At 48.9% G+C, this 24,934-nt stretch overlaps 1 protein-coding gene across 2 annotated transcripts; it reads left to right on the forward strand.

Annotated features, from left to right (window-relative positions):
* Nucleotides 1-24,680, forward strand: CE1H17orf67 (chromosome E1 C17orf67 homolog). 2 transcript variants are annotated; one of them, XM_030295709.1, is made up of 4 exons: nt 1-71; nt 1,392-1,492; nt 22,497-22,634; nt 24,226-24,680. In XM_030295709.1, exons 1-3 carry the CDS (start codon nt 17-19, stop codon nt 22,611-22,613), a joined length of 273 nt encoding a protein of 90 aa, XP_030151569.1. In that variant the 5' UTR covers nt 1-16; the 3' UTR covers nt 22,614-22,634; nt 24,226-24,680. The 2 variants fall into 2 exon arrangements, with proteins under 2 accessions (XP_030151569.1, XP_032447072.1); XM_032591181.1 differs by having other exon boundaries at nt 24,299-24,680.
* Nucleotides 24,681-24,934: the final 254 nt, after the last annotated feature.

Raw genomic sequence — 24,934 nt, forward strand, 5'->3', positions numbered from 1 at the left:
GCGGAACAAAGACAGGATGAAGAAGCTATTTGTGCTTGTCCTCTGCCTCACCTTACTGACTTGCTTCTCAGGTGAGCATGAACTCTGAAAACAGCCGTTTCTATGCTGACATGACAAGCTGGGATCAGTCTGTTTTATATTTGTAAAATATTTTTTTCATTTCAAAGAATATGTAATATATAATAATTCAGTCCTTTTTTTTTCCTCCCTAAGAGCAGGCTCCCAGAATTGCTATCATTAGGGATAATTATTTTTCAGTCTTTATTTTTAAATTTTTTATTATTTTTTAAAAGTTTTATTTATTTAAATAATCTGTGCACCGATGTGGGGTTGAACTCAGAGATCAAGAGTTGCATGCTCTACTGACTGAGCCAGCCAGGTGCCCCTATTTTATTAATCTTTAAATGTATTTGAATATTAATTCTCAGAAATGCTGATAAATCTTCAACTATACTGTCTTTTAGACTTCATATGACATCATCAAAACTTGACAGACTTTTATTTGATGATATCATTTGGAGTTCGCGCGTGATTATCAAAACTTAATATAATTTTATCATGATACCTTCTTTGAGACGTCATGTGTGATTATCAACTTTAACACAGTCTTGTTCTCACGGAGAATCTTCCAGTAACAACTTTTAGCTGCTTTAGTGTTTTGGGGATTAGAAAAAAAAAGAAAAACCATCAAAGCAAAACTAAGGGACAAGAAACACATTGACCAGAGAACTGAAGAAAATGTGTTTTAAAAAACTTACTCAGGGGCGTCTGGCTGTCTCAGTTGGTGGAACATGCGACTCTTAGTCTTGGAGTTGTGAGTTCGAAAGATTACTTAAAAAAAAACAAAAAAGAAAAAGAGAAAAAAATCCCGTATTCATTAAATTAGCACCCACTTTTTTTTAATGTCTTTTTTTAATTTTTATTTTTTAACATTTTATTTATTTTTGAGACAGGGAGAGACAGAGCATGAACAGGGGAGGGTCAGAGAGAGGGCGACACAGAATCTGAAACAGGCTCCAGGCTCTGAGCTGTCAGCACAGAGCCCAACGCGGGGCTTGAACTCTCGGACCGTGAGATCATGACCTGAGCCGAAGTCGGCCACTCAACCGACTAAGCCACCCAGGCGCCCCAGATTAGCACCCACTTTTAAAGAAATGCACCGTTGCAATAGGTAACTATGTTTACGTTGTGCAGCTTTGGCTCTGAGTTAGAAACAATTTAGAATTCTCCTCGGAGCTCTCTGGAATGCCACGTCCTTTGGGACAGGTCCCCGTGAAAGCGCTTTTGTGTTTGACCGAAATCGAACTTGCAAATCCTTCGCCTTGGACTGTGAGGTGGTGCACGAGCTCCTGTTGCGAGAGTCCCGAAGGCCCCTTCCCGACTTTTTTCAGGGGCCTCTCCGATTCTGACGGAAAAGCAGGCCAAGCAGCTCCTGAGATCCCGACGGCAGGACAGGCCAAGCAAACCCGGGTTCCCTGACGAGCCCATGCGGGTGAGTGCCGGGCTCCCGGCTATTGGAAGGGAAAGTGTGATCGCTTGAATGCTCATTCACTATGAAACCGAGCCAGGTGCTGGCCCCGCTCCAGCATGGGCCACTAGACGGAGGTTCTGCCGGGTCTCAGGTGTCAGGTTGACCTCAACCTTTTACTCTCCCCTTTTCTCCCCCGGAGGCTTGAGCCCCATGCACCTACTATGCACACGATATTTCAAATGGAAACAGTGTGGCCGATGGCCAGAGTCCCAGGATCCCCCGTGGGCTGCCGGATGCCACCCCCGAGCCGGATGTCAGGGCCCTGTGTCCTGTAACTGGGGCCAACCCCCTCTTCCTCCTCTTCCCTGGGGCTCCCAGCAAGCTGGACCAGCATCCTTGGCCAGAGATGCTCTGTCTGGTCAGGCAGAGTCTGTGCCCTGTGGCCTGTGGGGGCTCTGCCCTAACCTCGTGCCTCTGAGTTTGGTCTTTAGTCTCCGTCCTGCCCTGTGGGTTTGTGGCGGCCACCTGCCTTGTGTTTCTGAACCAGGGCACCCTTCCCTGCCTTCATTTTGTGACTTGTGGTGGGTGATATTAGACCCTGCCCTAGTGGCCCCGGGCCTGGCTTGTCTCCCCATCCTGTGGCTGAAGTACTAACATTCCTGTTTTTTTTGTTTTTTGTTTTTTGTTTTTTTTTTAAATCAGAATTAGTTCATTTAAAAGTCTCTAATTGAGATGCAGGATTGCACATTGCTGAGGAGTGCTGGCTCTGGGGCACACCGTCTGGGCTTTTCTCCCCATTTTTCTAACTGTGCAAACTGGGGAAGGTTTCTTCATGTTTCTGTACCTCTGTACTGTCAGCTATAAAATGGGGTTGACAATAAATATTACCACTTATGTTCCTATAATATTATTATAAATAATGACAGAAAATAGCTACTTTATAAGGATCAAGTAATTCCTAATAAGGCACTTATAACAGTACTTAGCAAACAGTGACTACTCCTTTGAATATTAAGTATCAGGGACCAGCAAGGTGGTAAGGCTGCAGGCAGTAGTTGCCTGGATTTCTGCTCAGAGTTGGGAGCAGACACAGAGAAGCTGGCGAATTGCTATTGTACAGAGTGGCTTAGAAACAAATCAAGAACTTCAGGATGTCAAGGGTAGATGTGGCTTCCCTCCCTCCCTCCCTTCCTCCCTCCTTCTCTTCCTTCCTCACTTCCTTCCTTCTTTCCTTCCTTCCTCCCTCCCTCCCTCTTTTCCTCCCTCCCTTCCTCCCTTCTTCTCTTCCTTCTTCCCTTCCTCTCTCCCTTCCTCCCTCCCTCTCTTCTTTCCTTCCTTCCTTCCTCCCTCTTTTCCTTCCTCCCTTCCTCTCTCCCTTCCTTCCTCCCTTCCTTCTTTCCTTCCTTCCTCCCTCCCTCCCTCTTTTCCTTCCTCCCTTCCTCTCTTCCTCCCTCTCTTCGTCCCTTCCTCCCTCCCTGTATGTCAGATGTGGCTTGGAATATCTAAGTGCAGGGTGGAGGGGAATTGGGAAGTGGGCAGGAGCAAGGTCAAAAAGGGTTGGAGTACCTTGGACTTTATCTTGTGTTCAGTGGAGGACAATGGGAGTTTTTAAATGGGGGAATGCAGACTGGAGCTTTAGATAGACAGTTTGAGAAGCAGTTAGAAGAGAAGAGGCCCAGGATTGACATGTGGGGACATCGACGCTCAGGGGTGGGCAGAGGAAGAGGGGCTCCAAGAGGCTAAGAAGGAATATGGGGAGATATTGGGGAACCCAAGAGAGTGTGGGGAGCAGGACGTCTGGCTTGAGGCCCCTGGGGGCTCTAACTGGCCCCTTGCGCTTTTGGCACGATGTCTGGAGGGCTTCCCCCCGGGGGAAGGCTGGTTCGCAGGGCTCCGAAGGAGCTGCTCCCCTCCAAGTGGTCAGGAGACAGGCTCTAATCAACAGCGGAGTTGGCCACTGGGCGTTTTCTCTGCCAGCATCTGCCCCTGGCCCCTCTGAGCTCTGACTTCACAGGGGCTGAAGGGTTTTAGGCCCTGGGCAACAGGTGAGTTTGGACTGTTGCAGCAGGTGGGCTTGGACCACAGCAGATCAGCTTCCTGCCTCCCGTGCCCCTCCCGTGCCAGCCTTCATGCCATGCTAGACTTGTGTCCCCAAGCACGGCCTGATGTGGTCCTTCCCTGCCCAGAACTTCTGAGAGCTCCTTCTCTGACCATTTCCCTTCTCCTGGCCTCTGGTCATCACTGGCCTTCACCTGTGACAACCTTCAGCTTACTTCCAATTTTGTGATTTTACTGAATATCTGGCTTTTTAAAAATTTTGTTCTGTCTTTGGTCTTTTTTTTAAATGTATGTATGTGTGTTTGTTTGCTTATTTATTTATTTATTTATTTATTTATTTATTTATTTAGAGAGGGAGAGAGAGAGGGAGGGGCAGAGAGAGAGAGAGAGACACAGAATCTGAAGCAGACTCCAGGCTCTGAGTTGTCAGCACAGAGCCCCATGCGGGGCTCGAACTCAGGAACCGTGAGATCACGCTCTGAGCCGAAGTCGGACACTTAACCGACTGAACCACCCAGGCGCCCCTTGGTCATCTTTTGTAGGCTGATCACTATTGACTCCTCTTAATTGCCTTGAACCTACTGGATCTAGTTTCTGTGTGATTCTCTCTGGCCTCAGAACCCACCGCTGACCCCACCAACCATTTCCCATTCATCCTGCATACAGCCCAGCCCTGCATGCCTGTCACCAAGACACTGACCCCATTGTCCAGAATCCTCTCTGCCACTCAGCCAAATTTGGAAAAGTGCTCATGTGATCTACCGTTGAAATGGGAAATAAACGTGCAATAAATGATTTGGTGGCTAGTCTGCATCGGTAGTTCTCATCCAGGGGTGATTTTGCTCCCCCAGCCCCAGGGACATCTGGCAGTGTCTGGAGGCATTTTGGTTGTCACAACTGTGGGGGTGGGAGGAGGGACAGTTTGCTCTTGGCATCTAATGGGTTAAGGCCGGGAATGCTGCTAAACATCGCACAATGCACAGGGCAGCTCCCATAGCAGAGAATAATCTTGCCTAAAATGCCAACAGCACTAAGGGTAAGGGACCCTGGCTACACCATGCTGAACAGTCTCCTTTTTTCCCCCAGCCTTTCTCATTCTGTGTCACTTTGTGTGTCTCTTGCACTGTCATTCACTGTTGCATTGTACTATATTATATTGCATTACCCTCACGCAGAACCAGCTGAATCAACAAGCAGTTTCTGCTATCACATCTTTCTAGGAATGTGATTCTGAGCCATGGCTGCATACGCTGGAACCAACTGCAGAAGTTAAAAATCTGGTGCCCGCTCCCAGAGGGGTGGCGTGGGGTGTGGGGCCTGGCCTGGGCCTTGGGTGGGTGTCAGAGCCCCCCAGGTGGTATCAGCGTGCAGCCGAAGCTGAGCCCCGCCGTGCCAGGCCTTGCGGGCCACACGTGATGCCACGTGTAATACCAGCTCCTGGGATCCGGTGGGGAACACAAAAGCTAAGAGCGCGAGACATGTAGGAACCAATCGAAGGTTGAACTGAGTGGTATGGAGAGAGTCAATGCGCTAGTTTAGATTCAGTTCAGACAGAGAGAGGGAGAGGGTCACGTGGAACATGCAGAGAGCGCTCCTCGCCGGCAGAGACGTGCACTTAATTGTATTTCACATTGACTGGGCCTCACCAAGTGCCAGGCACTGAGGATGTAAAATAAACTAGACGTTCTTCCTTTGTTCCATTGGGTGGAGACAGGTAGAGCCAGAACCTTCCAACTGGATTCAAGTTCTCTAATGAGGTTGAGAAAAGAGGGTCTCTCTCCCTAACTGGAAGGAGGGAGGGGGCTAGGAAGGCTTCCCAGAGGAGGTGTCCACCGGGCTGAGGCTTGAAGATGAAGAGTTTTCAGGCAGCGGAAGGGGTGGAGGTGAGGTGGGGAGAATATTCCACCCGGTACGATTTCAGTCCGTATTCTGCCACTTTCTGGACTGGACTTTGGGCTTTGGATTTAGGAGAAATCCGCGTCCTTTTTCTGGACCTCAGTTTTCTCCAAAAGTGCAGAGAATTTGCAGAGTAGCTGGCTAAAAGGTTTACTCCGGGGCTCATCTTTTAGGGTTCTGGATAGAGCTTCAGGGACGATGCGGGTTTCCTGCTGCCAGTCTACAGCTCGGAGGAAAAGCGTGGGCAGCAGGACGCGGGCCCAGGTGAGAGCCGGATGGTTTGTGTTGAGGCCCCCAGAGGCTTTCTCGGAAACGCCAGGGCCTCCTCCCTTCAAGCTGGCCCTGCTGCTGCACCTGAAATCCTGGACTTCTGTCTGGCCTCTCCCCCACCTTGGGTGTCGTGGCTGCCTCCTCCCTTTCGTGGGTTTGTCGAGAGCGTAGTGGGTGACCGGCCAGTCACCGGCCGTGGAAGAGGAACCATTTGCTCATTTTAGGTGAGCGGCTGGTGTCACAGTGACCCTGGTCCTGCATCGCCGTTGAATGTGAGCACTGGACTCGGTGACCCCGTATGACTGTGTGTGTGAGGTTGTGTAGGTATCACATTGTCAGCAGGCCATGAGGAGGCCACGAGGCGGGACCTCTGCCGCAGGGGAGGTGGGGGCTGCTGGGCGGAACTGCCCCACAGGCTCACGTCCGCGTGGGAACCAAGGGGTTAAGTTGCCCTGATGTGTGGGGAACCACACTTTCCTGCTCCTTATCTTTTGCCAAGACCACCTGCTGCCTGCCTTGTTTCTCTGTGCAAACCATCTGCTCAGACGTCCCTTTGCTGGGGAAAAGGGCAGGCGGGAGCATTGTCCTGTGTTTTCAGGATTGGAAATGTCATGTGTGTTGTGTATGTGAGACTGTGTGTGTATGTGTAAGGGTGTGTATTGTGTATGTGAGGATATATTGTGTATGCGAGGGTGTGTGTGTGAGGAGGTGTTGTGTATATAAGGATGTGTATACATGTGACAGTGTGTGTGTCTGTGTGTGTATGCATGAGGGCGTGTGAGTATGGAAAGTATGTGTGTATGTGAGTGTGTGTATGTGTGTCTGAGGGTGTGTGTATGTATGGGTGTGTGTACGACTGTGTGTGTGAGGTTGTGTATATCTATGTGAGCGTGTGTGTATGTGTATATGGTGTGTGTATATATGAGCGTGTGTGCATGTATGTTTTGAAAAAGACCTTGCAGAATAATTTTTCAGAAGGTCTGGATTCCAATTCCCTCTCTTCCACTTTTGACCTTGACTTGAGTACCTGAAACATATGAAAGAACGGCAATGGCAAGAGAAGGTCCTCTGGGGCCAGGTTGGAAGGCCACGGCTGACAGCAGCAGAGTGGACTTCCGTTCTGTAGTCAGGAGGAGCCAGCTGGGATTTTAAGCAGGGGAGCGAGGAGATCGGAGCCAGGTGACAGGAGCCATGCAGAGGTCTGGGAAACAGCCTCTTCAACGCTGTCCTTCAGATGCCACTCTACATGGGTAATGGGAAATAACATTTTTGGACAGGTTGTCTCTCCTCCTTGCCATGGTACTCAGGAGACAGACAGGTGGACGGGGACGAATGAGCAGAGGGAGTGATTTCTGGGGAATGGGTGTGCCCTTGGGACCTGAGCCTTGACTCATGTGCTCACCTCTAACTCAAAATCACCAAGAGATGACTGGTTGGGTTATTTTATCTCGCTTCTCCCCTCTGAGGGACTGTGCAAAAGAAAACCGGTTCAGAGAGAGGAGAGGCCAGCGATGGGAGTGAACCATTGGAGTTTTCGGGAGGTATTTGGAATTCAAAATGCAAATGAGTATGAAGATTTGCAGCAGTTCATGAGTATTTACTAAGCGATGTTTATAATCTTGATGTGTGGCTCAAGTATTGGCAGATGTTGGCTTTCTCAAAAATAGAGGCTTTTTGGTGACCGGTTCAGACAAGCTGTGCCCCGCGCGTGCAGGGGGAGGGACTGTTCTGACCCTATGAATCCTGCCGGTGCACTGCAAGGACTGTTCTCTGACTGTGTGGCGGGAAGAACACGGTGCTATTGGAAAGGTCACTTGTGTGGCCTCGGGTTGCGGGGAGGACTGGTGTCCACCCCAGAGACAGGTAAGCATCCTGTTGGATACTGGCTAGAAGCAGGTGAAACGCCAGTGGGGATGGAGACAGAGGAGCATGGCTCTGGGGAAGAAAACAGGAGGGATGTTGGATGTATGGACGCCGCGGGGCAGGCAGGGTGGGGGATGTGAAGAGGGGTCCGAGAGAGGGAAAAGCAGGTGGGAAGGTGGGGCCTCTGGAGGGCACACCACTGAGAAATTCCTTGTGGTAGCAAATCGCGGATACTTTTATTTTACAGCAGCGCCTGGTGTAAAACAATTTGCCATTGTTTTCTGCTCTCTGCGCCGTCGTTACCCAGACCTTAGGAGCAAGTCTGCTAACACAGTGACGTTGTGTTAGTGGTTCTTCGTGGGGAATGGCAGGCGGGTGGGTGGTGCGTTGTGTGGTTGACAAATGAGGGTGGTAATCGCTCGAATCTAGAAGCTGCCGTGGTGGCGAAAGAGGCCATGAGACTGACTCGGGAGAAACACGACCCCCGAATCTTCAGGGATTTGGGGGAGTGGATTCTAGACCTCACGGGAATAGGATGGGCACTCCCAGAAGGCTGGGGACAGCCCGTCTGGATTGGGTTTCTGCCGAATCACTTTGGAGTCTGCTTAGGACTAACTACTTCCGTTGGTCAAGACATCCTGTCAGAAAAGCCCTGGTATAATGAAGCCTCAGGACCTTGATGGAGGAAAAAAAATCTGCCTGGGCAGAAACTGATGCTGGGAAAGAAGGTCCGGGTTTATGTCTAAAGGGAAGACAGTGGCAACAATATTCTGAGCTCTCCTTGAGTATTTCTCAGTCATGCTTGTGCTTACGTTAATTTTCAGGGTTTGGGTCTGTGCCCTTGCTACTCAGAAGGCGGTCCCCAGCCCTGGCCGCCGCTGGCCTCAGGCGCCCCCTCGCACCTCCAGTCTGCATCTCCTTCCGTCAGCCCTGGGGGTCCCCCGCTTGCTTTGGCTTGAGAGGACTGACTTCCCGTCCTGGAGGGCTAACTGCAAGGGAGGCTCTTGGCCTCTGTTCCCGGTGTCCTGGGGACCAGGAGCCCGCCCATGTTTGTTTTAGGTGACACAGCTGATTTCTCTCCCTTCCTTCTGGGCACCCTGCTCATTGGGGTTCCAGTCTTCCAGGACCCTTGCCCTCAGCCTCTCGTCCCCCTTTTTGGTTTCTGTGACTCAATGTGCTTTGGTGAATCCTTAGCCCTTTAAATGCCAGAGTGTCCCAGGGCCTGCCTTCCTGCCTCGTCCAGTCCTGTGAATTTAAACTTTTTTTTTTTAATGGCCTTTATTTTTTCCTGGTTGGTTTGTTTGTTTACTTTTAATATAATTTATTGTCAAATAAACTTTTTAAAAAATGTTTATTTTTGAGAGAGAATGACAGAGCGCGAGCGGGGGAGGGGCAGAGAGAGAGGGAGACACAGAATCCCAAGCAGGCTCCGGGCTCTGAGCTGTCAGCACAGAGCCCGATATGGGGCTTGAGCTCACGAACTGCGAGATCATGACCTGAGCCGAAGTCGGACGCTTAACTGACTGAGCCAGCAGGTGTCCCAGTCCAGTGAGTTTAAATATCACATCTGTGGTGATGGCTGCACATGGCCTCACCCGGAGGAGCTCCAGACTCATTTCCGTGACTGTCCACGTGACTGGCAACATTTCACAGGCAGCTCAGACCCAGCAGTCTTAGGTGGGATTCCTGACTGCACCGTCACACGGGCAAATGGTGCCACCTCCTAGTTGTGTGGGCCCCACATCCAGACTCTGGCCACTCCTTCCCCTCCATGGCTGCCAGTGGAGCCCCGAGAGGAGACTGGGCAATCCTCTCTAACCCGCCTCCCTGCTTCCTCTCTGCACCCCTCTGCGTCTTTTCTCAACAGGGCAGCAAGAGTCCGATGTTAAAACCAGGGTGCCTGTGGGGCTCAGTCAGTTAAGCAGGTCATGATCTCATGGTTCGTGAGTTCGAGTCCCGCCTCAGGTGAGCCCCACTTCTCTCTCTCCCTCTCTGTCTGCCCCTTGCTCACTTGTGCTCTCTCTCTCTCAAAAAAAAAAAAAAAAAAAAAAGAAACCAGTTCTTGTCCCTCCCCTGCTCAAAACTTTCCAATGACTCCCTGCCTTGTGCCCAATAAAATCCACAGTCCTACAGTGGCCTCCAAGACCCTAGGGGTCTGTCAGCCCCCTCCCCTGTCCCCACCTCCATTCCCCTCTGCACGCTGGCCTCCTCACTGTGCCCTGAATATATCAGGCTCACCTGTCCCCTCACTGCTGAAGTAACACTGTGTGGGAAGCAGGGCTGGGTTGATTCTGCAACTTGCTTTTTTTTTTCACTCAACAATACATTTTGTTCTTGCTCATTTTTACCTGAAGCACAGTATAAATGTATTATGCTGTGGCGTCTCTCCCTACTCCCCAATTCATGTGTCGATGTCCTAACCCCCAGTGTGATGGCATTCGGCTCCAGAGAGCTCCCTAGCCCTCTCTGCCAAGTGAGGATACAGGGAGAAATGTGTGACCCCAAAGCACCCCCGCCCGGCCCTGCTCGTGCCCTAACCTTGGACTTTGAGCCTCCAAACTGTGAGAGGCAAATTTCTGTGCTTTATAAGCTACCCGGTCTGTAGTGTTTCGTTAGAGCAGCCTGAATGGACTAGGACATATTTCAGCTTACTTGTTTAGCCGTTCCCAGGACAATGGACATTATTAGTTATTTCCAGTGTGTGATGAAAATCCTTATATGCGTGTGTTTTGCTGAATTCAGTGATAAGAAATGGAATTGCTGAGTCAGAAGGTTTATGCACTTTTAACTGAATTAAATACGGCCAAATTGCCTAATCAACTGTACCAATTCCCACTAGCGGTATGCGTAAGGATCCTTGGGTCCCTACACTTTCAAAATGGAAAGAAATTTTTAATGTTTATTTATTTTTGAGAGAGAGAGAGACAGAGAGACAGAGAGAGTGAGTGGGGAGGGGCAGAGAGAGAGAGGGAGACACAGAATCCGAAGCAGGCTCCAGGCTGCATGCTATCAGCACAGAGCTCCATGTGGGGCTTGAACTCACAAACTGTGAGACCATGACTTGAGCTGAAGTCGAACACCTAACCGACTGAGCCACCCAGGTGCCCCTGGAAAGAAAGAAAGTTTTAAAAGAAACCTCACTTATCTACTCTTCTATCTGTACTTATGTGTAGAGACATGTTCCCAAATAATGGCAGTATTTTCTCAGTGATGAGCTTTGGGACAAATTTTTACTTTCCCCTTTTATACCTTTTGGTATTCCTCAGTGTCTCCATTTCCTATGGCTGCCATAACAAAGTACCACAAATGGGGTGGCTTCTCACAGCAGACATCGATCCTCTCACTGATCTAGAGACTGGAAGTTCGAAGTAAAATGTTGGGATGGTTGGTTTCTTCTAGGGGGCTCTGAGGGAGAATCCGTTCTGTGCTTCTGCCCCTGCTTCTGATGGTGGCTTCAGTCTTTGGTGTTTTTTGACCTGTCTCTGCGTCCATGATCACATGGCCTTGTGTCCTGTGTGTCCCTGTGTTCAAATTGCACTAATCTCATAAGTACACCAGTTATTGGACTTAGGACCCACCTTAATCCAATATGATCTCATCTTTGCATGGTTACCTATTTCCAAAGAAGGTCACATGTGCAGGTTCCAGATGAACATAAAATTGGGGGGGGGGGACACCACTCAGTCCAGTACACTCAGTTTTCTATTTTCTTAAATGTTTATTTATTTTATTAAAAATTTCTTTAATGTGTATTTATTTTTGAGAGATGGAGAGAGACAGAGCATGAGTGGGGGAGGGGCAGAAAGAGGGAGACACAGAATCCCAAGCAAGCTCCAGGCTCTGGGCTGTCCACACAGAGCCTGATGTGGGGCTTGAACCCACAAACTGCGAGATCATGACTTGAGCTGAAGTGGGATGCTTAACTGACTGAGCCACCCAAGTGCCCCTGTTTATTTATTTATTTTGAGAGAAGGAGAGAGAGAGAGAGACAGAGACAGACAGAGAGAGCATGAGCAGGGGAGGGACAGAGAGAGAGAGAGAGAGAGAGAGAGAGCATGAACAGGGGAGGGGAGGAGAGAGAGAGAAAGAGAGAGAGAGAGAGAGAGCATGAACAGGGGAGGGGCAGAGAGAGAGAGAGAGAGAGAGAGAGAATCCCAAGCAGGCTCCCTGACGGGCTCTTAGTCCCACAACTGTGAGACCATGACCTGAGCTGAAACCAAGAGTTGGACGCTCAACCAACTGAGCCATCCAGGAGCCTCACAGTTTTCTATTTTCAATAAACATATGTATAAGTCTTACAAAAACAACACAGGAGAGGGGCGGTGGTGCTCCAGGGAACTTTATATTTGATGTTTGAATTTTAAGCAACAATGCGTTTGTGTAATACTTGTGTAATTACAGATAAAAATTTAAGACATTCATATTTACTATAGAAACATTGGAAACCAAGAAAGAATCCAAAGAAGAAAATCAGGTTTCCTCTCCCCAAAGACAGCATTGCCATTTTTTGATGCTTTGCTTTCTAGTCTCCATGTGTATATTTTAAAATAAGTGTGCTCATATTTGATCTAGAATTTTGTATCCTGGCTTTTCTTTTAATATGATAACATATGCATTTCCCATATTGTTATAAACTCTTTATAACATTAATGATACGGAATTACTCTCTTTGTTAGATAGTTGTATCATGTCCACTATTTTTGTTACTAACAACGCTCTGAACACTTTTGTTATTAAAGTGCTTTTATTTTTTGTTTTATTTATTTATTTATTTATTTATTTATTTATTTATTTATTCTTAATAACTTATTTATTTTTTAATTAGCATAATAGTGCAAGTTAGTTAGTGTATAGGGCAACAATGATTTCAGGGCAAAAATGATTTTCCATTTAGCCCATCCCCCCTCCCACAACCCCTCCAGTAACCCTCAGTTTGTTCTCCATATTTATGAGTCTCTTCTGTTTTGTCCCGCCCCCCTGTTTTTATATTATTTTTGTTTCCCTTCCCTTATGTTCATCTGTTTTGTCTCTTAAAGTCCTCATATGAGTGAAGTTATATGATATTTGTCTTTCTCTAATTTCGCTTAGCATAATACCCTCTAGTTCCATCCACATAGTTGCAAATGGCAAGATTTCATTCTTTTTGATTGCCGGGTAATACTCCATTGTATACATATACCACATCTTCTTTATCCATTCATCCGTCGATGGACATTTGGGCTCTTTCCATACTTTGGCTATTGTCAATAGTGCTGCTATAAACATGGGGGTGCATGTGTCCCTTCGAAACAGCACATCTGTATCCCTTGGATAGATGCCTAGTAGTGCAATTGCTGGGTCATAGGGTAGTTCTATTTTTAGTTTTTTTGAGGAACCTCCATACTGTTTCCCAGAGTGGCTGCACCAGCTTGCATTCCCACCAACAATGCAAAAGAGATCCTCTTTCTCCACATCCTCTCCAACATCTGTTGTTGCCTGAGTTGTTCATGTTAGCCATTCTGACAGGTGTGAGGTGGTATCTCATTGTGGTTTTGATTTGTATTCCCCTGATGATGAGTGATGTGGAGCATTTTTTCATGTGTCAGTTGGCCATCTGGATGTCTTCCTTGGAGAAGTGTCTATTCATGTCTGTTGCCTACTCACTGGATTATTTGTTTTTTGGGTATTGAGTTTGATAAATTCTTTATAGACTTTGGATACTTCAAAGTGCTTTTAATATTTTGGACTATTTGCTAAGGAGAGATTCTCAGAGAGTAAATTACCGAATCCAAGGATATGAATTTTTTTTAATGTTTATTTATTTTTGAGAGAGAGAGAGAGAGAGAGACAAAGCACGAGCGGGGGAGGGGTGGCAGATAGGGAGACACAGATTCCGAAGCAGGCTCCAGGCTCGTGCTGTCAGCAGCACAGAGCCTGACACGGGGCTCGAACTCATGGACTGCGAGATCATGACCTGAGCCAAAGTCGGATGCTCAACTAACTGAGCCACCCAGGTACCCCAGGATATGAATATTTTTAAAGCTTTTAGTGTATATTATCAAATTGCTTTCCAAAAGGTCTTTCTTTCTTTCTTTCTTTCTTTCTTTCTTTCTTTCTTTCTTTCTTTCTTTCTCATTCTTAAGAGACTCACCTTAAATGATGCCTTTTTGGGGACGCCTCCCTGATGTCCCTACCCTCCTACCATGAATGAGAGCATCCCTTTGCATAAAACTCACAGCACAAGTTAGCTATTTTTGACTTTTATTTTTTTAATCTGTATCTCCTACTAGACTGTTCTATACTGCTTGAGCAGATGGACTCTTTGTTGCACATCTGGGTCCCCAGCACCAAGGACAGTATTTGACATTTGGATAGATGGTTGAAAGAGAAAATCACGTTGCTTAGCGTGGGAGGCGGGGGGAGGGAGGGAGGGAGGAGGGAGAGGGAGGGGAAGAGGGGAAGGAAGAAAGAAAGAAGAAGGAGAGAAACGGAGGAAGGAAGGAGGAGGAAGTAAGAAAGAAAAAGAAAGCCGAAGAAGGGGAGAAATGGGCAAAGCGTGAAGGAAGAAGAACATCAAGTAAGCAGGGCCAAGGCAGGAATGGACAGGACGGCGAAGTCCTTCCTAATATCCATACCTCCATCCAGTCCCCTACTTTCCTTCCTTCCTTCCTTCCTTCCTTCCTTCCTTTCCTACCCCCATCCCTCCCTTCTCTTCCTCCCTCCTTCCCTTCCTTCCTTCCTTCTTTCTCTTCAGGGAGAAATTTTGTAGGTAGGCCATAACTCTACCCTATAACCGGGAGGTTATTTCAAAGAAATCTTTTCTATGGCCTCACTTAAATCCATTAAATTTCTCCTAATCATCCCAAAATTTAGGGAAGAAATTATCTGCCAACTGCTGGGTTAAGCCGTGGAGATTCTTTAGAAAGATGACATCTGAGCTAAAATGGTGTCTTTTGCGAGTGCATTGGTAAGTGCTCACGTGCCCTGGGAATATGCTTTCCATTTTGGCCTGTGTTCCTTTAAGGAATGTTCTTGTTGGTCAAGTATGAATCATATTAGCTTTATTGTAAGTAAGTCTTTTAAAAATATGCTTTCGTGTTTAGCCCCTTGATAAATATATGTAGTAAGTACTACTCTTTTGTCCCCCATGGTCGCAAAGGCCAGGTTGAAGTGACTGTGATGTAAATTGCACACGTCACCAATCTGCCTTGTGTTAGGCCTAAACCTTCTGGTGTCCCCAGGTAGTTAAGTTCTGGGCTACCTTTCTGCCTATGTGCTTACCTTGCTCCTACTCGTGAGCAAGATAATTCATCCAATGTTGATGGGCTCTTGATTTCATGCAAATGTCAGAGGAAGGATTTTTCCTTCTTGGAACAAGTTCCTGCCTTGATAGATTAACTGTCCACTTTATGTTTCTCAGCTTAGATCAGGGCCCAGTGGGTATTTAATTTCATTATCACACCTCCAGTGCCATAATAAAGGATCACTTCCAATTTCCGCTCTAATTACTGAGAAATTATTTGCTTAAATCGTAACAGTTGGCATTGGACGTGGAATGCAGATATTAGTTTCTGTGTTGCTTTTAATTTTTTTCCCCTTAAAAGAAAGGAATCTAAAAAAATTAAAACTTATTTTCCATCTATCCCTTCTTTCTCGATCCAGGAACATTTGAGTTTATCATTAATGCCGGGTCATTACCAACTCTGCCAATGCAATTGTTGAATTTGTGGTTTTCAGCAGATTTGCAGCTTGGCTTTTCATCTTTGACTAATGATTGCTTTTCGGCCTTTGTGGCATATCCATTTTCCTAACATTTTAAATAAATAAGGAAATGTCATGGAAACCAGCACTCATTTCTTTCTCTCTCTATGTGTGTGTCTGTTTTGGTTGTTTTTCTTCAACGATGATTTCAGCTGCTATTTAGGAGTGTGAAATATAGATTACCCTCTGATGCTTTTTATGTACGTTTGGCCCGGGCCTTTATAATGAGTGGATCAACGCAGATGTCTAGGAAACTTCCAAGGAGGATTTCGAAAGGTTACGGAAAAAGAGCAGTCATTTCATTTATTTGTTTGTACGTTTCTCCAATGGTTTTTTATTCAGGTCCTACTATGTGCCAAGCGCCGAGCCATGTACTAGGTAGCCCTTGGTCCCTGCCATCAAAAAGCCAGTTGGAGGTTTGGCTGATTAGGACAGGGATTAAGTGGGCAAGGAGGCAAATGAGCATATGATGGTAAGAAGTGTACAAATGCTTTATACCAGTGGTGCCTGAGTGATCTCATCAGAAAAGTCGGTAAGTATGGAAGCTGTCAGGTTTTTCAAAATTCTCATTTCTCTTCGAAAGCTTGAAGTTTATCGCTTTAGTAACTAATACTGGCAGTTGTTTCCCTTGAAGTGACAGGCTCACTTTGTTCATTTTCAAGGAGATGCCTGCCAAACACAGCGAGTTCTGTCCTTGACATCAGCAATCACTCAAGGGTTCTTCTTTTTATTTATTTATTTTTATGTTTATTTTTGAGAGAGTGAGCACGAGTGGAGGAGGGGCAGAGAGCGAGGGGGACAGAGGATCCAAAGCAGGTTCCGTGCCGACAGCAGCGAGCCCGCTACAGGGCTTGAACTCCCGAACCGTGAGATCGTGACCTGAGCTGAAGTCTGATGCTCAACCAACTAGGCCACCCAGGCGCCCCTCACAAGGGCTATTCTTTGAGGAGGCTGTCGTACTTGGTCATGAGATAGAAGTGCTGTCTTCATGCTTCCCGTTCGGTCGCTTTCTTCCGCTTCACGGGGTGGGAGGTGTTCTTCAGGGAAACTGGTATTTGAAGAACGTTCTGTATTTATTCATGGATTTTAACTGTGAGTGTGTGATGGTGAAAGATACGAGGACAGTGATAGTGCTTGTCACTGCCCTGACTCTGGTTAAGGCACCTGTTTTACCCACCAGTGCACACAATGAAAAGGCAAGTAATGTCTTGGGATTATTCTAAAGAGAGTTCTGACCTCGTGGACCCCCGAGGGGAGCACAGACCAGAGCTACTTTCGTCTTTCACTCAACCAGCACTTATTGACAGGCTCCTGTGGACCAGTTCCTGGGAGAGAGGCTCCCCCCACAGCCTCAAGTCAGGCCCAGATCTTTCTTATTTAAGAGTATCCACAAGGAATCGGGCAAAGCTTGATGAAGAAACTTTTTGCAAAGGCATGGCAGCATTCAGGTCACCCAGCAAGAGATGATGATAAAGGATCCGGGGCTAACAGCCCCTGGGCTTGATGGGGGAAAGGCAGGTTCCCAGAACAGGAGAGGGCAGCCCCCTAGGAGCAGTGGCCTTCAGGAGACAATGCAGCCAGCCGGCCCGCTGGAACTCCTCCGGAGGCACCATGGGAGGACACACCGTGGCCTCTCTCACCCCTACCTCTAATCCCCTGCTGGCATCTCTATGCCAAACCCACCGGGAAGCCCCAGGTAAGGGAGTCTGGTTGCACTTTTAGGCCAGCCTCTTACTGCACAGGCCCAGGTGAAGGAGGGGAGGAATGGATTTAGATGGGCAGATGGAGACTACATATGTGGTACAGAACTTGTATCATCTCATTGCATCCTGGCAACCCAGGGAAGTAAGTGCTAGCAGCATCCCCATCTTGCAGATGGACCGGAGAGGTCAAGTGATATTGGCAGGGTGTGGATTTGAGCAGACCCCCACCCAGGCTCACACTTGGACCTCTTTGCCTCTCTCCCACACCATCTGGCTCACAGGCAAGGAGACGGCAACATGGGCTTTCTTCGGTGAGCTGCTCACACTGCACGGTAGAGTAAGGATCACTGTGTGCTGGGAAGACTCTGTTCTTTATTTACAAGACCCCACATTGCCTTCCTTTCCCCCCAATTCTTCTTCTTCCGCCCAAAGACTCCCCAGACAGTCAAATTATAAAGATATACGATGATTGTCTCCTCGGCATTGCATTTGGCCACATACTTGTTTACTAAATAAAATATTTTTTTCTCTTTAAGCTAGCTAAAGAAAATATTCTTGAGTAGGGTTAGTTCTTAAAGCAATAAACCGAAAACATGAGCATATAATAAAATCAAAGAATGACAGCATGTCAGGGCTGGAAAGGACCTTGGGCTGTGTCCTCATTTATTCCAGGCAATCTTTGGAGCACACGCCCCAAACTGCCCCAAACACAGGATTCAGCCCCAAATCACAGATGGGTCCTGCTGCTGGGGATTCACCGTACACACAGTGGGGTCCTGCCGGAGTCTCTCACCATCCGCCCCCTCTCTGGCCGCCCCACAGACCCCCTGCCTGGGACGAGTCAGATGAGAACTTGATCAAACAAATTCAAGCTGCATGGTTCCTGTAGGAAAGAAAATTCAGGAAAATTAGGCACTTTATAATTCATGCCTTTGCACAGTCATTATTATTTTTTTTTTTAGGGGCACCTGGCTGACTTAGTCGGTTAAACATCTGACATCAGCTCAGGTCATGATCTCACGGTCCGTGAGTTCGAGCCCCACGTCGGGCTCTGCACTGACAGCTCAGAGCCTGGAGCCGGCTTTGGATCCCGTGTCTCCCTCTCTCTCTGCCCCTCCCCTGCTCATGCTCTGCCTCTCTCTCCTTCGAAAATGAATAAATGTTTAAAAACTTAAAAAAAAATTTTAGAGCTATGTTTAATATGGGATGCAGACTTCCTAGAGGATTTCCATAGAGACTGAAAAACTTAAAGTTCTAAACTGGATCATCTCTTAAAGCTTTATCGACACCATAGGAGGGTGTTCAGGATTTGGGATTTTTATGATATCGATACATACCAAAATAGTTTAATCTTGTACAGATATTACTGAATATGACTACTCCCTCCCGGGGTGAGATGCCACTTCTCTGATTATTTGCCTGCTTTTGGGTTATAAATTGTTTATGTGGATCTGTTTCATACGTTGTGATGGTTCACATCCCATCATTATAGCACCCGGGCTTCATTCAGGGCAATGTCAACGGCATACATCCTCCAAGTTAAAGGTCATTCCCAATCTCCACCTACTGTCTTTTGAGGAGAAAACATCAAGTTTGTGTGTCCACATGTGAGCCCGCCCACATGGCACCTCCACTAAAAAATGTGATGTGGGCCAATTAAGTCCTTACTCTCAGGGACAGAGGTCACTGCCCACCAGAGCGACCAGGGCTGTGCTGGGGGACATCCAGAGAGCGCTGGGGTCACAGGGAACCTGAGAAGGCTTCCTGGAGGAAGTAACATCTAAGCTGAGGCCTGCGAAGTCGGGTAGAAGTGTGATGGGAGAAAGAGAAGGCACGTGGGTGTTCTAGGCAGAGAGAATAGCGTAGGCTGAGAGAGCAGGGCCAGTGTGGCCCATCCAGGGAAAGCTCGGGGGGCAGGGGGTTGATGGTGAGGGGAGGTCAGAAGATAGGCAAGGCCAGATCACAGGGAGCCCCACAAACCACATTAAGTGATTAGAATTTTCTCCTGAGCCCCGTGGGAGCCATTCAAGTATTTTAAGCAAGGAAGCAACATGGGTAGATTTTTTTTTTTTTTGAAATCACTTTTTCTGGGTAGTCTGGGTGGTGTTCAGTACCACTTCTCTGTTCGCACCAGGAGGTGGAGAGACGAGGTATGCAGGGAAGGAAGAGACTTTTGTCACCGAGGGAGGAGAAGTAACACTTTCCCTCTTAAGAAGCAACCTGCTGATTTATCATTTTTTCTGTTTTGTGTATCAATTACACGAGGTAATACAACGAGAAACAATGTGGGATAGCCCACAGCCTGAGCTGGCTCTGTTGAGGACCGAGCTGTGTTGGGAAGAGAAGACCACCCTGACCCTGGACGTGACCCTCAGGTGTATGAAGACTGAGCTTGAGCAAACAGGGCGGAGGGCGGGGAGAGAGCCACTGCACGCAGAGCAAACAGTGGTCCTCCCGAGGCCGGGTCCCGGTGCTCAGTGTGTTCAGTGGGCAGCTTCTCTGCCCCAGACCTCAGAAGCATCTGTTATTTGTGTTCTCTGCTCCCTTCTTCTGGCAACAGCGCGCCCCTTGTGCCCATCATCCTGGCGCGGCTGCTGGCTTCCTCCACCCCGTCCCCCATCCAGCCTGTACCTGCTCTGCCCAGCTCAGGTGGCTGGCCCCTGTGGACCGCACTGCCAGCTTCCCTGGCAGGCTGGCTTCTGCTTGGGCGAGGCAGGAGATGGGGGGCAAGAGGAGAGAGACGATGGGGCATTTGTTCCCCGCTCCCTCCCTGCCCTGCAGAGGCTGCGCCCCTCCACGACCCTACAGGTCTAGGCACGTCCATGGCTTCCCTCTATTACTAGTCGTTGGGTGCTGGAAGGTTCTTTGGTGGTTCCCTTAACCCTGTCCACATGGCCCCTTCGGTAAAGTCCCTTGAGGTGAACCATGTGAGGGAGAAAGTGATTCTAGAGAAGCTCAGAGATCAACACGGCTGTGGTGACAGCCGTGGAGCCGGGCAGGAGACAGGGCCTCTCTCTGTCGTGAAGCGTGGGGAAACGGACTGAAAAACTTAAAGTTCTAAACTGGATCATCTCTTAAAGCTTTAGCGACACCATAGGAGGGTGTTCAGGATTTGGGATTTTTATGATATCGATACATACCAAAATGTATGTACAGGGAGCTGCCCTCACCTGCCGGCTACAGTGATGCTATTCAGAGCTGCAGCCCAGCTCACCTGCTCCTCCTTCCCGGTGGGTGGTGCCGGTGAAGGCCTGAGGACAGCCGTGGCCCCTTTGGGCAGCACTTTGGACCAGTCACTGTCAGGCTGGAGCAGAGATGGTGGGGGCAGGTGAGATGTGGGGTGGAGGGAGGAGGGGCAGGGTGAGGAGTGGAGGGGGTGAGGAGGCTGTCATAGCCTGGGTGGGTGGCACTGAGGACCCGACCCACAGACATGGCGGCAATGAAGGGGGAGCATCTGGGACCATCAGGAGTTGACTCGAAGTCCTCATGCCCAGCGTCACACGAGTTTGGGGGTGAGGGAGACGAGGAGGGTCCGCATTCTGGCTTGCGTTCCTGAGTAGATGGTTCCAGTGATGGACACGCCAGACGGTGAGCTGCTCTCCGCTGTGAACACGTCCACGTGCAGGGCTGGCTGCATTTCATGGAAATGGGATCACACAGTATGTGGTTCTTCGTGACCGGCTTCTTTCGCTTAGCATCGTGTTTCCAAGGTTCATCCCTGTCGAGGCACGTGTCAGTACCTTATTCCTTTTTATGGCCAAATGATATTCCGTCGTATGGAGGTACCACATTTCGTTTATCCATTCATCAGTTGATGGATATTTGGGCTCTTTCCACTTTGTGGCTATGATGAGTGATGCCGCTCTGAACACCGTGTGCACAGTTAGTATTTCTGTTGGGCATGTACCTAGGAGTGCAATCACCAGGTCACATGGTCGCTCTGTGTTTGACATTTTGAGGTTAAACTATGCTTAACATTTTGAGGACCCCTTTTTTGGTTGTAAAGTCTCTTTTGTTTGATAATAGTATAGCGACTTCAGCTTTCTTATAGTTATTCCTTGCCTTTTATTTATTTATTTTTCCCCCTTGCCTTTTAAAAAAGATGATCTTTTTATTTTTTATTTTTTTTTTTTTTCGGTATGCATTTATTTATTTATTTATTTATTTTTTTTTATATGAAGTTTATTGACAAATTGGTTTCCATACAACACCCAGTGCTCATCCCAAAAGGTGCCCTCCTCAATACCCATCACCCACCCGCCCCTCCCTCCCACCCCCCATCAACCCTCAGTTTGTTCTCAGTTTTTAACAGTCTCTTATGCTTTGGCTCTCTCCCACTCTAACGTCCTTTTTTTTTTTTTTTTTTTTTTCCTTCCCCTCCCCCATGGGTTCCTGTTAAGTTTCTCAGGATCCACATAAGAGTGAAACCATATGGTAAAAGATGATCTTTTTAAATCACAAATGCACGCAGCCATAAATAATATTTTATTTAGCGATGCATGTTTTGAGACTTTAAAGCATGATGTTACGCTGTGAATGTTATTCTTCTTGGATTTGTTCTTTCACTCAACATGCTATTTTTTTTTTAAAGTTTATTTATTTATTTTGAGAGAGACAGAAGACAGCGTGAGTGGGACAGGGTCACAGAGAGAGGAGACAGAGAATCCCAAGCAGGCTCCGTGCAGAGCCTGATGTGGGGCTCAAACTCACGAAACTGTGAGATCATAACCTGAGCTGAAGCCAAGAGTCAGACACTTAACCCCAGGTGCCCCTCAACGCTATTTCTAAGACTCACTATGTCAGATGTAGCTGTAGTTAATTCATGTTCACTGCTGTATAATATTCCATGGGGTGACCCTACCACAGTTTATGTATCCACCCTCCTGTCAGTGGCTGTTTGGCACAGTGCTAGTGTTTTGTCACTACAAGTTTATTGCTTCTGTGAACATTCTAACATGACTCCTGATACACGTTTCTCTTGTTCTCAGAGTGACCAGCAGCACCGGCATTGGCTGGAAACATGCCCAAAATGTAATAAGTTCTGGAGCCCAAGCCCAGACTCGCTGAATCAGAAACTCCGGGGGTAGCACCCAGCAGTCTGTGTTTTGACAAGGCCCCCAGGTGCTTCTGATGCCTGCCAGCGTTTGAGGACCACTGCGTAGGGGCATCATTGAGGAGCGGGATTTCCGGATTGCAGGCCACTAATTGTTTTTCAGAGTGGTATTTCCATGCTACACCCCATTAGTGTGTGTGAATTCCCATAGACACACACCCTTTCAGCCCTAGGTTGTCAGATTTCTTTATTTTGCCCATCAGCTGGGCCCGTCTGCCTGCTTTTCCCTGCGGAGAGGCGTAGGCATGGCGGGTTCCCCGCTGGTCTGGACTCCCAGCCTCCCTTAGCCTGGTCGCCCTGTCTCGGGAGCACGGCCGTGCCGTGCTGCACGAGATCAGCTGTTGCTGAAAAGCCGCTCTGCCGTGTGGGTTTGTTTTGACAGGAGTACATGCATCATCTGCTCCGCCTGGAGCACCGGGCCGAGGAGCAGTTCCTGGAGCACTGGCTGAACCCTCACTGCAAGCCCCACTGTGACAGGAACGTGGTCCATCCCGTGTGAGGGGCTCGGGACCAGCCTCTGGTACGTTCCTCCCCCCACCAGGCCTTCTGGTTTAGGGGGACGGCGGGGGATGGCACACGCATGGCTCAGAGGATTTCGAGAGCCGTCTGGTTAGCCGGGTGTGGGCTGGGGAAGTGGCAGGAGCCAGGCAGGGGTGAGAGGCGGCAGCCAGGTGGAGAGGGGCTCTGGGCACACACCAGGGAGCCTGACCCCTACTGACTCACCAAGAGATCCCAAACAGGGGAGGACTGTGACCCTGTTTGCTGTCCAGAAAGGTCACACTGGAATGCAAATCTGGAGAAGTATGGCTTGTGGAGACTCAGGTCTTTGCAGGTGGGGTCAACAACCCTGGGCCTGACCAGTGACATCCATTACGACCATCACCACCGTCACCAGGACCAGCAACTTCTTTCCTTCCTTCCCCTAGCCTTCCGGCCTGGGGGTCTGCCCGGCCCATCCGTTCCGCCTCCCCCTTGCCCTGGGTTTGCTCTTTTAGGCCCCTGAACTGGACTGTCAGCACCTGCACAGTCCGCCAGGCACCTCTGCTCCCTCGCGAGGCGGCTTGCTTCTTTCCTCCCGGTCTCTCTCCTCCTTCCCAGATCCTATTAGATAAAGTAGCAAATCCCTTCAGAGGGTGAGCCTAGCGGCTGTAGTTGCTCCTCTGTAATTTTTACGGACAGAGCAGGATAGGCTATAACTGGGTGGTTTATCATCGGTGGTCGGGAGAAATCTTCTGTCTTCATTGTTGTTGATTTGGTGCTACTGCGAGCCGACCGAGGAACACTCCCTCTAGAGTATCGCTCTTTGTAATTTGCAGAGTGCTCTCACATAAACTCTCCTCTTTGGTCCTCTTAGCACCCCTGTGCCGGTTGAGGGCTTACGGTTTAACCCCATGTAATGGAGGAGCTAACTGGGCAGGATTACGCCCCTAACTTATGCTGGGCAGTGGTTGGGATGTCAGTCTTCTGGCGACACCACACCCCGCACCCTCCCTGTGGACTCCCCTGGAGTCCCTCCGAGGGACAGTCAGCAAACAGTGAGGGCAACATCTGCTTGAGGGGTAGGAGCTGGACTGACATCCCTCCAGAAAGGGAGGCACCTGTTACTGTTGTGGGAAGAGTGGTTTGTGGGCGAGCGTGCCCCGCGGCAGCTCCCTCCTCTGCCCCTGGGTGAGATGGGCCCTGCTGCTGAGCCCGCCCGGGTGTGGACCTCCGGCTCCTGCAAAACCCAGATTGCAGCGAGGCCTCATGGCAGGCAGCTCGCACTTACAGGGAAACGAGGAAGCGGCGGCCGGAGGGGCGGGGCGCACCAACTTGGAATGCGGAGTCAGGGAGCACTCCGATCATGAAATCTGATCCCGGGAAAAAGTGTCCAATTTCTCTCTGTCTCCTCATCTGCAAAACGAGGGTAATAAGGGCTCCTCCCTCACGTGGTTGTTCTGAGCATTAAAAAAAAGTCAGCGCGTGGCAAACGGTGGCGGCCTGGCACACACGGGGGAAGTGCTCGGAAACGACAGCTTGCCGGCTGTTTCCCTCTCCTCCTCCTCTTCCTCCCCTCTCCTTCGTTTTATCCACAGGATCCTCACACAGTTTATTCTCTCCTTCTTTTCCAGCAAGCATTTTCACAAGCACCCACCTGGCTACTGTCGAAACAGGACGAGGCTCCTTCTTTCGTTTGTTTTTCAGTTGCGGAAATGGATGGGTTCAGACCTTGTGAGCTGTGGCCACAGCAGAGGTTGCTTTGGGGATTGATGGCAAATATATACACGCTGCTTCATTTTACTAACCTGTGTCAGTCACTAAAGCCAATAGCTTAACGTATAACGGGCGTCCCCCCCCCCGCCCCCACCATGGTCTTCCTACAGGTTTGATTGGGTGGGCAGAAGGGGGAGCTTCCCTGGGGCTGATGAGCGGGCAGTTGGGGCAAGCTGCCCACCCTGACGACTCGAGGAAGTCTTGCACTGAGGAGTGAAGCTCACCAGGGGGTTGGTGGGGGGGACGGGCGCTGCGGAGCTGCTTGGTCATCTACTGTCCGCCCCCCCCCCCGCCCCGTCTGCTTTAATAAACGTTGGTGTTAAACCTGCTGTCTGCGTGTCTCCTCTCTTCTCTCCAAGAAGAAAAGCTGAGATGCCCTCCCCCCACCCCGTGTATCTTTGTGAATCCAGCATCGAAAGCTTACGGTTCTGTGAATACGTGGATGAAAATCCAAGCACCCAGCAGCTTTTCACGAGGGCCATCCCTTTTGGTAAAGAGATGACTTTCCCAAGGCCTGCTCTGGAAGTAGAGCCATCGCAGCATAGCAGGTGCACCGGCTGGTCTTCT

This window comes from Lynx canadensis, chromosome E1 (assembly GCF_007474595.2).
Source record: "Lynx canadensis isolate LIC74 chromosome E1, mLynCan4.pri.v2, whole genome shotgun sequence".
Classification (NCBI taxonomy): Eukaryota; Metazoa; Chordata; class Mammalia; order Carnivora; family Felidae; genus Lynx; species Lynx canadensis.

What these genes read in the sequence shown, in the direction of transcription:
- CE1H17orf67 (XM_030295709.1), top strand. Translation starts at nt 17, where the DNA reads ATGAAGAAGCTATTTGTGCTTGTCCTCTGCCTCACCTTACTGACTTGC. An exon ending in CTTACTGACTTGCTTCTCAG is followed by an intron (nt 72 to 1,391) that starts GTGAGCATGAAC and finishes GACTTTTTTCAG; the next exon opens with GGGCCTCTCCGATTCTGACG. An exon ending in TCCCTGACGAGCCCATGCGG is followed by an intron (nt 1,493 to 22,496) that starts GTGAGTGCCGGG and finishes TTGTTTTGACAG; the next exon opens with GAGTACATGCATCATCTGCT.